We start from the raw sequence: 14738 nt of genomic DNA, 5'->3' as shown, positions 1-14738 counted from the left end.
GGACCCTTCTTCAGAAAATTTTCTGAAGAAGGGTCCAGACCCGAAACGTCAGCTTTCCTGCTCCTCGGATGCTGCTTGGCCTGCTGTGTTCATCCAGCTCTACACCTTGTTATCTCTGTAATTTTATGATAGCAGGAATCCAAAGCAAGGGGCTATCAGGCAAAAAGCCTCTTCCATGTACCCTATCAAATAAACTTCTATGCAACATATGCAAACAGAAACAGCAGGAGGCCATTCAATTTCTTGATTAATATCAGGGCTCCGAATCCAGTGCAACCCTTTTTAAGGTCACCTATCCTACCATCTGGGTTCCTTCTACATTTAAATTCTCGGAAAATAAAATTCCATTTGCTTTCAGTTAACTTATTTGGTTCAGCACATCAGCTGTACAAAAGTCAACGTAAGCTAAATACCAATTGTGTACTTCATGATTCCTCATGCTGGTGAACAAATTCCAAGAAGAAGAGACTTTAGATGGATGACCTCATTTGTACACTTTGAATTCTGTCTGCACCCTTGACGGCTTATTTTCTATCCCTTAACATTCAGCTTCTATTTCCACATTTACTCCGTTTTCTAATTTACAAACTTGAATATTCAACTCTGTTCTTTGATCCGAGTTACTAATATATTTGTGGGAAACATGACTTGTCACTCAACCAGAATACATTGCGTTTAATTAGAAGACACAAAGTAGGAACAATAAATTATTGACAGGAAACAATCTCTAATTGCAACTTCATTTGTATATTGTCATCGCTAACATCTTTGCTACCATATCAAATGCCTTCAGAAGTTCATGTAGTAAATTATAATTGATAGTACCATGATTTTTCCATTAGAAACATTTTTTTTTGTTGGAGATCATTTGGAAGATATTTGTAAAATATTAAGAAACGTTAAGAGTACTACATAGAACAGCACAACATAGAAATGGGCCAAACACGATGCCATGCGAAACTTGTCTCAGGTGTCTGAAATGGTCTGTATTTGTCTCTAAATGCCTCTTAAACATGGCTATTATCAGCTTTTACCACCTTTCCTGGCCACCTGTTCCAGGCACCAACTACCCTCTATCCTCTCACATCTTTAAACTCTCCAACACCCCACACTCCCCCTCCCCCAATTTCACCATAAACCTATGCCCCCTAGTATTTGACATTTCCACCCTGGGAAAAAGACTCCGACTATCCACCTTATCCATGCCTTTCACAATTTTTTTTTTATACTTCTATCTGATCACCCCTCAACCTTCAACGCTCTAGTGAAAACAATCCAAGTTTGTCCAACCTCTCCTTTTTTAGCTACTACACTCCAAACCAGACACTACTTGGTAAACCTCTTTTGCACCTTCTCCATAGCCTCCAAATCCTTCCTATCATGTGGTGACCAGAACTGCACACACTAGTCCAAAATATGGCCTAACTAAAGTCGTCTTATGACTTGCCAATTTTTATATTCTGTGCCGTGACTAATGAAGGCAAGCATGCCATATGTCACCTTTGCCACCTTGTTGCCACTTTTGGGGTGCTATGGACTTGCACCCCAAGATCCCCAAAGGTCCTGCCATTTATTGGATACTTTGGTCTTGCATCTGAGATCACAGGATGCATGACCTTGCTTATGTGGATTAAACTCCTTCTGCCATTTCTCTGCCCAACAGATCTATAATCCTTTGATAACCATCCTCAGTATTTGCAGCTCCACCATTTTTTGTGTTACTTGCATACTTACTAATCCGGCCACCTACATTTTCATTAAAGTTATATATATATTACAGGTAAGAGGTGCCAGCACTGACTCTGCTTCCTTTATATTCCTCAAATGCCTTGTTTCCTAAACCTTGCATACGTATCCGGGGTTTTTTTTTTTTTTTTTTTTTTTTTTTTTGAACCTTTTTTCAACATCTCTTGTCATCCAGCATTCCCAAATCTTACCAATATCATCTTCTATCCTCAGGAGAACATGCTGGTCCTGAATTCTGAAACTAGCCTTTATAAGACTCCCATACGTCAGATGTACATTTATCCTGAAACACCTACCCTCTTACCCACCCACACACCCCGCCCCCCCCACCCCCCCATCTAATTTCTGCAGTTCCTGCCTAATACTGTTGTAGTTAGCATTCCCCCAATTTAGCACTTTCAATCAGGGAGCAGTCTTATCCTTATCCATAACTAACTTAAAACTTAATGGAATTCTGATCGTTTGTAGAGTGTACTTCACCATACTAGTGGAGTAACTTGCTTCAGAAATGTTTGAATTTGAAGAGTGAATATAGAAATTTACAGAATAAATCAACAGTGAATAATCTGGGCTCGAGATTCCATTTAGAAATTGGTATCATATTCTTTTTGAAATGATGCAGGCTTACTTTAATCATGCATTTTTATTTGTTTTAAAGCAGGAAGTTTGCTAAAGCCGCTCGCGACCTTGGGAGATTTTGCTGAACCTGTTGCTGTTGATGCACCAGAAAGGATTAGATTTTCTGTCTGGGTTTCATTTTGTGAAATATACAATGAAACTCTTTATGATTTACTTGACCTGGTACCATATAAATGTCAGAAAAGAAAAGTACTTCGATTTGCACAAGATACAAAAGGCAACACCTATGTGAAAGGTATTTAAATGACTTTTCAACAGCTTTACAAAAATAAAGTTAAAACTTTTTTATTATTAGCATTAGCTTGCAAGATTGAACCTATGTTAAGCTTTATTTTCCTGTCACTCTGAGCAGTTTTTATTGTTTTTCCGTACAATGTCTTCATAAATTCCCAATGCCTTCTGGCTGCCCTAGTCCTGAATTCCTCTCTGGTTTTTCTTCTCCAGCTTTTCTACCTTGCATGCCCTCTGAGTTCCTTTTGTCATGTTCAATGGCATTGTTTAAATAGTTGACTTGCCTAAAAAAAGTGATCCTTCTTGAGCTTGCAAATATCCATACCATTTACAATCTCCCCTTCCTATCAAGTTCTTGCATGTTCTGCCTCTCAAATTCATGCCCTTCTTGGGTGTAACTGTAAACCTATTTGGTTTTGTTCTTTATTAATATGACTGTTGCCAGACTGTCACCACTAATGTCCATTGCCAAGGCTTGCACAATCCACTACTAGTTATTGTGGACCCCCCCCCACCCCACCAGAGGTTTTTCTTGCATATCTCCTAGTTCTCATTTTACATGCTGACCATCCTGGCATTTCCACACTTTTTTCTATTCAACCTGTACAGAGATGTTATTACACACCACATGGAACAGGTTGGATTTGAACCCAGGCCTCCTGGCGTCAAGGTAGGGATGACACCACTGCACAGCAAGATCCCCATTCCATGTATATGCTGATGACATCCAGTTCTATCTCCGTGTCATACTTCTACCCCTCAAATTGCATTATGAATGTCAAGTTTAAAAGATTTTGTCTGTTTTAGTTTAACAATTTAAAAGTATAAGATAACTCCTCATTATTTCAGTTTGTGATTTGTGCGAAATGGTGTTTTCTAATGTGTTTAAAGGGGATATCATTTTGTAGTTTTATTAGTTTTGTTTTGGTCGTGAGACATGATTGTTGCTGGCTAGCCAGAATTTATTGCTTATCAGAAGGTGATGGTGAGCTGCCTTTTTGAACTCCTGCGGTCCATGTTCTGTAGGTAGACCCCTATTGCCCTTTGGGGAAAAAATTCCAGGATTTTGACCTAAAACAGTGAAGAAACAGCGATTTATATTTCCAAATCAGATGGTGGAGGGCTCGGAGGGGAACTAGCAGATCCTCCAATATCCAGTACTGGATGGGCAGACATTTTCCTTAGGTTTCAGTCATCTCTATTTAATCAATGTCTTTGCCCCTCCATCACAAACTCAAACCTCTATTCCCTTGCTACCAGTTCTCTTGGCAATGGTCTGACTGTTGAACCCTTGGTGTTGTAATTGATTCTCAGATGAGCTTTCAACCATGAATACATGTTAGCACGAGGATGGTATATTTCCACCTCATAACGTCACTCGCTTACTTCCTTGCTGAAGCTCTTGTTATCATATTTTGCTACCTTGAGACTCGACTATGCTAACAAACATCTAGTTGATCTCCCACTCTGTACTCTGTGTGTGTGTGTGTGTGTATCCAAATGTACATGCACACACCCTTGCTTTCCTCCTTTTGACATTCCTGAAGACCACCTTAGGCCAAGCTCTTGGTCATTTTAGTGCTAATATGTGTTCAGTGTCATGTTTTATTCAATAATAGTTCTGTGAAGTGTTTTTTTTTTTTTAGCACATTAGCAGTGCTATATACAAATTAGTTGTTTGATCTTTCATTTTAGATTTGAGGTGGATTCAAGTTTCTAATGCAGAAGAGGCATATAAAATATTAAAGCAAGGCAGAAAACAGCAAAGCATTGCTTCCACAAAAATCAACAATCTTTCAAGTAGAAGGTAATTTGCCCACTCATGCAAGTGTTGTTTAGTAACAATTCTAAAGAATTTTTTTTGCTTCAATTTGGACTATATCACTGAGCAAACCCATGCTTTGAATCACTAACTGAATTTAAAACTTCTCCAAAACGTTTGTTCTACAGCCATTGTACTTTTTCAATAAGAATTTTGCACGTCGTAGATGGTGGACCTCATGTTTCAAGAGTCACTGAGTAAGTAGTATACGTAAAGAACTTTCTTTGTAGCTTGTAATCATGTTTTAATTGAAGTTATTCCAATGGGAATGTTTTTGAAAAGTTCATTACACTAAATTATACATGATGTAGTTAACAAACTATGCTTCTTAGCAGCCATTCTCTCCCAAAGCCTTGTATATCATCTTCCTTGTCCTTGCTAGATCATGTTTCTGGTAAATTTAATTGCCAGATAAGCCAGAAATCTTGATTGAAAAGCTTTTGACTGGATTCCAGGACTGTATACTTCTTGTGCTCCCACCATTACCAGCAACTATACCGCTTCCGAAGAGCTGCTTGTCACTACAAAAAATGCAGATAAAATTCTGAGGAACATTGTAACTACATGCATCCGAATCAATTCAGTTGTAAATTTGATCAGAATAGCACTGAATCTGGAATTCTGTGAAAGATTTCAAGAATCTGAACATTTGAAAGTCACCTTTTCTGTTTTTAACTGCTGTACTAGATTTCCTTTTTATGAATGAGCTACACAATGGAAATATAAAAGGCATTCTGTTCAGGCTTGAATCTGTCTTGATCACATCTGCTGTTTTGAAGTGCACTATGGGAGTGTTCAACCACCGTTTATATTAGCTCCATAAATTTAGCTGTCTTGTCCAGGGTTGTAACAGCACTTTAAGGCATCTTACACTTAATATTTTAGTCCACTGCAACCATTGTTGCCTCAACTCATGATTCCAAAATGCCTCATCTTGCAGACCCTCTGGAAAGTTCAGTGTAAATTGTTTAAACCTATGTTTCCATTGCAAGTTTGTAATGTAACTTCTTACTTTACAGGATGTCACTTTGTGATCTTGCGGGATCAGAGAGGAATACAAAAACAAAGAATGATGGGGAAAGATTGAAAGAAGCTGGGAACATTAACACTTCTTTGCTGATTCTTGGAAAATGCATCAATGCTTTGAGACATAATCAAATTTCAAAGTAAGAAGTCCCCTAGCTCCTTTGCTCCTCTCCCCTGCTCCTTGTCATCCCCCAGTAGATAATAGTGGTCAGAATAGTACACCATACCCAACTTGGGATGTACTTTGAAGATTTGGAAAGCTTTCACATGACTTCCTTGTTCAGTCAATTCTGGATTTATAAAATCTAGTATCCTATGCTTCCTGACTACCTCCAATTTGTTGTAGTCCCTTCAAAGATCTTGCTATGTAATCTCAACTTTACTATGAAGCAGGAACTGCACCAAATTTAAAAAATTAGAATTCAAATGCTAAAACACCAGGAAAATTCTTGAATATGGAATAATTTGATCGGCTATTGTAAATTCCTGTTGCATGTAATCTTCTAAACGACCCCTATTATTACAAAATATCAAGTCTTCCAGTTTACTATTAGCAATATTACAAGAGATCAACTATTCTGCAGCATTGTCATAGTAGTAATGCAGAAACCTAGGTTAATGTTCTGGGAGCAAGTGTTCAAAACGTACCATAGCAGGCTGTGAAATTCTCAAGTTAATGAAAAAAAACTGGAATTAAAAGCTATCCAAATGGTAACCACTATTGATTCTTGTAAAAACACATTTGGTTTATTAAATAGAGGTAGTAGGTACTGCCGATTTGCTCGAGTCTGAGATAACCAAGTGTGGAGCTGGAGGAACACAGCAGTCCAGGCAGCATCAGAGGAGCAGGAAAGCTGGTGTTTTGGGGTGGGACCCCTTTTCAGAAAACCCCCATTTCTGAAGAAGGGTCCCAACCTGAAACGCCAACTTTCCTGCTCCTCTGATGCTGCCTGGCCTGCTTTGTTCCTCCAGCTCCACACCTTGTTATCTCTGGTTTATTTAATATCCTTTTTTATAGGGAAGGAAATCAGCCATCCTGCCTAGTCTGGCCTACATGTGTCTCCAAATCTATAGCAATTTGTTGTCTTTTTCACTGCTCTCTGACAATGGGGATGGGCACTTAATGCTGACCTAGCCAGCACGCTCACACCTCATGGACAAATATTAAAGAAAATGAAAAATTAATATTCATGTACAATGCAGACTTGTGGTTTAGAAATTCATTAATAGGCACCTTTTATTGAAAGGTAGTGGTTTTGGTCAATTGCTGACGTCCTGTATAGTTGAAGAAATTGTTGCACATGAACAATGACTATAGGCTGGAACAGGTGAGAATGAACTGTTTCTTATCTTGTACATATCAAGTTTAAACATGATTGAACTGGTTAATTTTCACCCTGTTGCCTATAAACTACAGTTTTACTTGGCAAATCCTATTTTGGAACAATATCAGGTTTTAAAAACTCAATTTGTGTTTTACAAAATTCTTCAGCCATTTGTACTGTTTAAGGGGAAAAGTTAATATTTTACAATTTTTAATTTTATAACAGTTAAAAGTGAGGGATGGTTCTCTTGTCTTGTTCCTATGTTCCAATTGCCAGTGAGATCTGAAGAAATGCAGAAAAATGTAAATACCACATAAATTTTCAGCATCTATTGTATGATAAATTCCAAGTTTCTATAAACTCTCTCTTTCTTTGACTCTTAGGACACACAATCATGTTCCATTTCGGGAAAGTAAGCTTACTCGCTACTTCCAGGGGTTTTTCTGTGGGAGAGGAAAAGTTTGTATGATTGTTAACATCAATCAGTGCGCTTCAATGTATGATGAGACACTTAATGTATTGAAGTTTTCAGCAATGGCACAAAAGGTATGTTAGTTATCTGAATGGATTAAAACTTGTGCCTTCTAATCCATAACTGCTCTCTTGCACAACTGTTGGATAACAAAAACAGAAATTGCTTCAGAACCTTCTGAAAAAGGTCACTAAACTCTCAACATTATCTCTGTTTTATCTGCACAGATGCTGCCAGATCTGCTGAGTTTCACCAGCAATTTCGTTTCTTTCAGATTTCCAGCATATGTAGCTCTTTGTTTAATTTAACTGAAAGATAACCATGGTTTCAGAGGATTTACAGTAATATAAAGTTTCAGTGTAACCTGGGGGATATCAATGGACTGGTCAGGTGGAAGAGCAGTGGCAAATGAAATTCAAACCAGAAAAAATAAGGATAATGCCCTGGGGAGGCCTAACAAAGCAAGGAATTACACAATGATTGGTATGACCCTGGAAAGTACTGAAGATCAGAGGGACCCTGATGTGCATATACACGAATCCCTAAAAGTAGTAGGGTAAGTAGTTGAGGCTGTTGAGGCATATAGAATACTTGCCTGGTGAGGTGCAGAATACAAGAGCAAGGAGATTATACTAGAATTGTGCAAAATGCTGGTTAGGCCAAAACTGGAGTATTGTGTGCAGTTCTGGTTGCCACATTATGACTTCTCCACCATCAGGAACATCCTTCCTGCATCTAAATTGACTAGTCCTGTTAGAATTTTTATAGGTCTCTATAAGATTCCACGCCCCGCCCCAATTTCCTTTAAACCCCAGTGACCACTACCTTAATCAACTCCACTCAATCTCTTTGCATATATCAGTCCTACCATTCCAGGGACCAGTTTGGTAAAACTTCGTTGCACTCTCTGTAGCAAAAACATCCTTCCTCAGATAAGGTAACCAAAACTCTGCGCAATGCTCCAGGTGTGGCTGAACAATGTCCTGTATGTTTTCATTAAGAGATCCTTATTTCTGTACTCCAATTCTTTTGTCACGAAGGCCAGTATACAGTTTGTCGCCTTTGCTGCCTGCTGCACCTTTTGTGCTTGCTTTCAGTGACTGGTGCATAAGGATACCTATGTCTTGTTGAACATCTTCTCTCAATTTTATAGCCATTCAAAAAATTTGCCTTCCTACTTTTTCTACCAAAATGGATAACTTCATAGTTATCCACATTATACTGCATCTCCCTGCATTTATCTACTCACCCAGCCTGTCCAAATCACACTGCAACATCTCCGCATCCTTGCAGCTCATTGTTTCACCCAGCTTTGTGTCATCTGCAGATTTTTGAGTGACATATTTTGTGTTTGGTTATTACATCATTAATGAATATTGTGACTAGCTGGGGTCCTAGCACTGATCCCTGCGGTACCGAACTAATCACTGTCTACCGTTCAGAAAAAGACCTATTTATTCCTACTTTGTTTCATGTTGGCTAACCAATTTTTTTTTTTTTAATCCATCTCAATACATTACTGGCCAATCCAATGCAATTTAAATTTACACATTAATCTCTGCAGGACTTTGTTGATCACCTTCTGAAAGTTCAAATAAACCACCACTACTAGCACTTCCTGGTCAACTCTGCTAGTTAAATCCTTTGAAGATTTACAGTCGATTCGTCAAGCATAATTTCCCTTTTGTAAATCCATGCTGTCTGTCTGTCTGTCTGATTCTACCACTGTTTTCTGAGTGCTCTCCAATAAAATCCTTGATAGACTCCAGCATCTTTCCCACTATCAATGTCAGACTTGCTTATCTATAATTCAGTTTTCTCTCTACCTGTCTTTTTTAAATAGTGGGGTTACGTTAGCCAATGTCCAATCTTTAGGTACGATTCAAGAGTCTAAAGAATCTTGGAAGATGACCACTAATGCATCCCCTATTTCATAGAATCCCTACAGGTGGGGAAACAGGCCCTTTGGCCCAACAAGTCCATACTGACCCTCGGAGCATCTCATCCCCCTAATCTACACATCCCTGAACACGACAGGCAATTTAGCATGGCCAATCTACCTAGCCTGCACGTCTTTGGACTGTGGGAGGAAACTGGAGCACCCGGAGGAAACCCATGCAGACACTGGGAGGTTGTGTGCAAACTCTACACAGACTGTCGCCTGAGGGCGGAATCGAATCCGGGTCCCTGGCGTTGAGGCAGCAGTGCTAACCACTGAGCCACCGTTTTCTAGGGTCACTTCCTTAACTAGTCTGGGGTATAGATTGTCAGGCCCTGAGGACTTATCATCCTTCAATCCTATCAATTTGCCTGACACTAATTCTCCATTAATAGTGATTAGTTTCGGTTCTCTTCTCTCTCAACCCTGTTTTCCCATTGTTTCTGGTACATTTTATTCATGTTCTCCTTTTGTGATGAGAGAAGTGAAGAATGAATTTGGTTTATCAACTATTTTTTTGTTCCCCATTATAAATTCTCTCTTCTGTCAGTAAAGGATCTACAATAGTTTTCACCAGTCTTTTTCTCTTTGCATGCCTATAGAAACTTTGGACAGTCAGTTCTTATGTTCCTTGCAAGCTTACTCTCATACACTCTTTTAAATTTCTCCCCCCCACCCCTTCTTAATCAAGGCGTTGGTCCTTCTTTGCTGACATCTAAAATGTTCCCTATCATTGGGTTTGTTGTCTGTCTTGCTGATTTATATACCTGTTTTTTCATTTAATATTATCTCTAATTTCCATCCTAAGCCACGGTTTGACCACTATTCTCTTTGCACTTTTATGCCTGACAGGGATTGACAATTCTTTTAGTTCACCCATTTGGTCTTTAATTGCCAATATCTATCCACTGTCATTAATTTCAGTAACACTTCCCAATCTATCACAGCCTCATATCGTTGTAGAGTCCATTACTAAAACTCGGGATCCTAATCTCGGAATCAACTCTCACTCCCTCACTCCATTTTGAGAAGGACGTGGTTACATTTGAGAGGCTTTGGAGAAGATTTACCAGGATGCTTCCTGGGTTGGAGGGTCTGAGCTATGAGGAATTATCAAATAGGTTGTTTCTTCTTGGATTAGTGAAGGTTGAAGGGACCTGATCAAGTCGTATAAGATTGAGGGGCATATGATGGGCATATCATGGTTCCAGTAATAGAGGGATTGATAACCAGGGGGCATAGATTTTAACTTAAGAGATTCAGACTAAGGGGAGAGTTGAAAAACTTTCTCATTCAGATGGGAGAACTAAATCATTAAGAGTATTTGAACCAGAATCTCTTGTAGCATTTCAGAAGTATTTGGATATTCGTTTGTGTTGCCATTTCTTCCAAGGCTGTGGGACTAATATAGTCAGATCTTTGTTGACCAGTGTGGACATGATGATGGGCAAAATAGCCACCTCCTGTGCTGTCAATGTCTAAGTCTAAGTCCTTTTTTGTGTATTCTGTTACTTTTCGTGTTCTGATGATCTTTTCTATTCTAAGCTCCTATTTCAAAGGTATTTAACAAGCTGGTTGCCCCATCCATAAAGTCCAGGTTTTGCATCCATCTAAAACAATACTCAAAAGCAAGCTGTTTAAAAGTTAATAGAGTTCATTTCAGCTTTTTGAATAAATATAGTGCCTTTCCCTTCGTTATCTTTGTTCTGATCTCTTTGTTCTTAATTATTGAATTCACAATTTTGCTTAAATTTTGCATTGCATAAGAATGTAAATTGGGTGTTACTTTCTTTTGAAATGAAATTTTTAAAGAACAGAACTAATTTTCTTCTCTCTTCAGTTTTGATTCATGTACGTGGTATTTTTGTGATATGGATAAATGAAAGATGTGATTTCTCCAGCTTTTCATTTGAATCCTAGAGACTTACTGAATTGATTCACTGCCTTTGCAGTTAACTTGTGAAAATTTATTTTTGGTTTTCCTTGACTCAAAACTAAACACTCTCCGATTTAACTAATGTTTCTATTTTAGGTTCTTCTCAATAGTTCAAGGCTTCATCCTGCACTCTCGCTTCCAAAACGATCAGCCAGGGATCTTTCATTGATCATCAACAATGCTGAAAATGAATCATCGTCATTTGCAAAAAGACAAACTATGTCTTGGGATGCTACTCTGGAGGATGTTGCTGAAGTGGAGGAAGGGGATACTGAGACAACTAATGCAACTGAGGTAAAAGATGAGGAGGAGGAGGAGGATGAGGATGATGATGAAGAGGAAGAAGGGACAATAGTAATAGGAAAAAACAACTATGAGGTAAATGGATCTTATTTAATGTTACCACTGAAGAATTTTGTACTTTGATGTACAGTTCCTTCTGCTTGGGCGAAAGGTCTCTTCAAGTATTAATATTTATAATAGAGAAGGTACCTCTTTAGATATTTGTTTAACTTGATAAACTCTTAAAAATGCAGTGGTTGCTGAGGTTTAAAATGCAGCAGCTGAATACATGGGCAGTATCTAATTACGTCAATCAACTCTCCACTCTGGCTCCCAGTTATTGAGCAATAACCCCATCATCTGTCCTTTAAGGAATGTAATTGCAGTGATCTACTACAGCCCAAGCCTTCACTCATTCAATCTACCAGCAGTGCTGCTCTGTCTTGCACTCTGTCATACATAAGCAATGACTCTATCATGGTGGAGGAATGTTTACCAACTACTTTTAAAGGTGAGCTTAAAGAAGTCCATGTAGCCACTGAGAGCAGTGCAGTCTAGATGATCCATTTGGATTTTAGCAAGGCAGCCTAGTCAAAAAATGACCTTTTTTGTCTTCGGAACGTTCACTCTTCTAAATTCTAGTGAAAATGAGCTCAGCCTGTCCAATTCTTCTTCCACAAGAGAACCTGCTCATTCCAGGCATCAACCTAGCAAACTTCTGAGCCACCTCAACGCACTTACTTCTATTAAGGAGACAAAAACTGCAAGTATTCAAGTTGTGGTCTCACCAATGCACAGTATACTAGAAGGGGATCAGTTAGCTCACTTGGCTGGATGGCTGAGGTATGGTGACCTTTGGTTTAAACCACCACCAGCCAATTCTCTCCAATGAGAGAGCAGTGTATGGTTGAGTAGGACTATGGCAAATTTAACTTTCTACTCTATAGTTGAAAAGCTATGTGTGTGCTTGCTTGGTTTTGTGTTCAATTCTTTGCAGAATAAAGGATAGCATCCCGTGAACCACCTTGACGTACTTTCTGCACCTGCATACCAACATTTTGTGACTCATGCCCAAGACACCCAGGTCCACTGCTAGTTTGAATTCTGCATTTGTTTCTTGTCTGAAAAAAATCACTACTTTTATTTTTCCTGCAAGAGTTCACATTTTCTCACTCTATCTGCCAGGTTTTGTACACACACTCTAGGTATATCCATCCACAACTTCCTTGCGTTGTCATCACAACATGTGTTCCTGCCTAACTTGGTGTTATCTACAAATTTAGCCACCATGTCTCTACTCCCTCATCTAAATCCAATGGTACAAGTTGTAATAAGTGGAGGCCCCAGCACAGACTCTTGTGGGACTCCACTCGTCATTTCCTACCAAATACCCACTAAATGCAAGCTCCTCAGGTTGACTTGCGGAAAACAATCTTCTATCTATGCTAATATGTTACCCCTAAACGATGAGCTTCTGGTCTCTGCAGTAACCTATGATGCAGAATCTTAATCAAATTCTTTCTGAAAATTGAAGTATGGTATGTCTGCAGGCTCCACTTTATCTACAGCATATGTTAATCTTTCAAATAGCTCCAATAAGTTTTTTTGTTAATCGTGATTTTCCTTTGGCGAAACCATCCTGACTCTTGATTTACCTCTGTTTTTCCAAGTGTGCGCCTAAAATCTCTTTAAAGATCAATTCTATCAGCTTCTCCAGGACAGATCTCAGGTTAACTGACCCACAGTTTCCTGCTTTATACTTCCCAAAAGAGGGATTAGATTTGTTACTTTTTGGCCTGCTGGAACCTTTCCTGAATCTGGGATGTTTTGGAAAATTAATAGCAATTCATCCACCACCTCATTAGCAATCTTTTTTAAGAACCTAGAAATTAATTCCATCTGCAGTCAGCACTGAACGTATCAACTGCTCAGTACTACTTCCCTCGTGATTGATTGAAGAGGGGAATTTCACACAATTACAATGTGTGATTCTGGATTGCTATTCTTCTTTGAATGTTGAGAATCCAGCCTGATACTTGTTCTAGCTGACTTCATGTAATCAATGCGAATGTATCAGGTGACATTATTTACCTGTTCTTGGATAAGAAACATGTTCACAAGTATAGTCTATAGTTTTCTGGCTTTCTTTCCCCCTCAACTGTGGAGGGGTGGGGGGGGAGAAGAAAATCCAGTTGGGTCTTTTGATGAAAGGTCAAAGGTCTTTTTGGTGTTGTTTACCAAATAACTCGAACACTAAAGTGTCATTGCAAGAAATGAAGTGTCCTTTTTCTTACCAAAACAGCAGTTTTAGCAGAGTGTTGTGATCCCAGCTGATGGTTTTTATTGGACAACTCAGATCCCAAATTGAAATCTGACTTGATAGATCATTTTTGTTTTTAGTTTTTTAATGAAGTGGTCTCTCACTGAAGCATAAACATGTAATATTGCAAATTTGGTTTTAACAATTAAAGTTTATAATGCAAAGGAAATAGAATAAAACAAACATGCATATAACATGTGTTTTAAAGATTTTGTTATACAAGTAAAATACAATCCCATTAGTCTCAACAGCGCTGCTTTAAAGTATGCAAAGAAGGGAATGCTCTTGGGTGTTTATGAAGCGGAGGTTTTCACTTAGCTATGGCCTCAACTTCTTCCAACCTTAACATCTGATTGCCTCTTTTTTGAGCCTTTGTACAATTGAGTGTATTCTTTGCTATGGTTTGGAACTTTCAAACAAAATACAAGTAACCTGTTTCTTAGCTGTTCTAAACTGTCTCTTTCACAGCAACAACTTATTTTTTTACATATACAGCTTCAGCCAAGACTTCTGTAAACCTGTCAAACTGCAACCCAAAAACTTTTTTTAGGCTATGGGTGTTTCCTTTTATCACAATGGGGAGCGGGGGAAACAATCTGACTTTCTATACTAGAGCCCATTGCACAATTGTTTGCTTGTAAAAACTGTCCCGCTGAAAGCAAAACTCCATTTCACACCAGAAACTCTTGTACTGTTAAAAGAAATCACCGCGGCTACAGAAATACTTGCAAGTTTAGCATTAAATCCCTTCAGACACACCAGACCAAAATCCTTCTGCCACTAGTTCAAACCTATATCCTGAAATAACTATTAAAATTGCGCACAGTTTTTATTTCAAAATGTTTTATTTACTTTTTGCTGTTTCATATAAGTGTTTTTATATATATTTCACTTATTAAAATTTTAATCGGCCATCTGTGTTTGTTTTTTTTTGTGTCCTATACAGAAGTTACTCCTTTGTATACAAGACCTGAAGAACAAGTTAATTGAAGAAAAAAAA

The 14738-nt window shown here is 38.5% G+C and overlaps 1 protein-coding gene across 1 annotated transcript in view; it reads left to right on the top strand.

Moving 5' to 3' along the window:
* The window catches only part of kif20bb (kinesin family member 20Bb), an 84104-nt gene that overhangs the window by 15159 nt on the left and 54207 nt on the right, over window positions 1–14738 (top strand). Inside the window, exons 8-14 of the mRNA XM_048609166.1 lie at window positions 2408–2620; window positions 4312–4423; window positions 4567–4635; window positions 5458–5604; window positions 7173–7335; window positions 11233–11514; window positions 14685–14738. Coding sequence (XP_048465123.1) covers window positions 2408–2620; window positions 4312–4423; window positions 4567–4635; window positions 5458–5604; window positions 7173–7335; window positions 11233–11514; window positions 14685–14738 — 1040 coding nt within the window. The remainder of the gene's footprint in view (window positions 1–2407; window positions 2621–4311; window positions 4424–4566; window positions 4636–5457; window positions 5605–7172; window positions 7336–11232; window positions 11515–14684) is intronic.

Source organism: Rhincodon typus, chromosome 20 (assembly GCF_021869965.1).
Source record: "Rhincodon typus isolate 14 chromosome 20, sRhiTyp1.1, whole genome shotgun sequence".
Lineage (NCBI taxonomy): Eukaryota > Metazoa > Chordata > Chondrichthyes > Orectolobiformes > Rhincodontidae > Rhincodon > Rhincodon typus.
The sequence above is the reverse complement of the archived record's forward strand: the minus strand, read 5'-3'. Positions and strand labels throughout refer to the sequence as shown.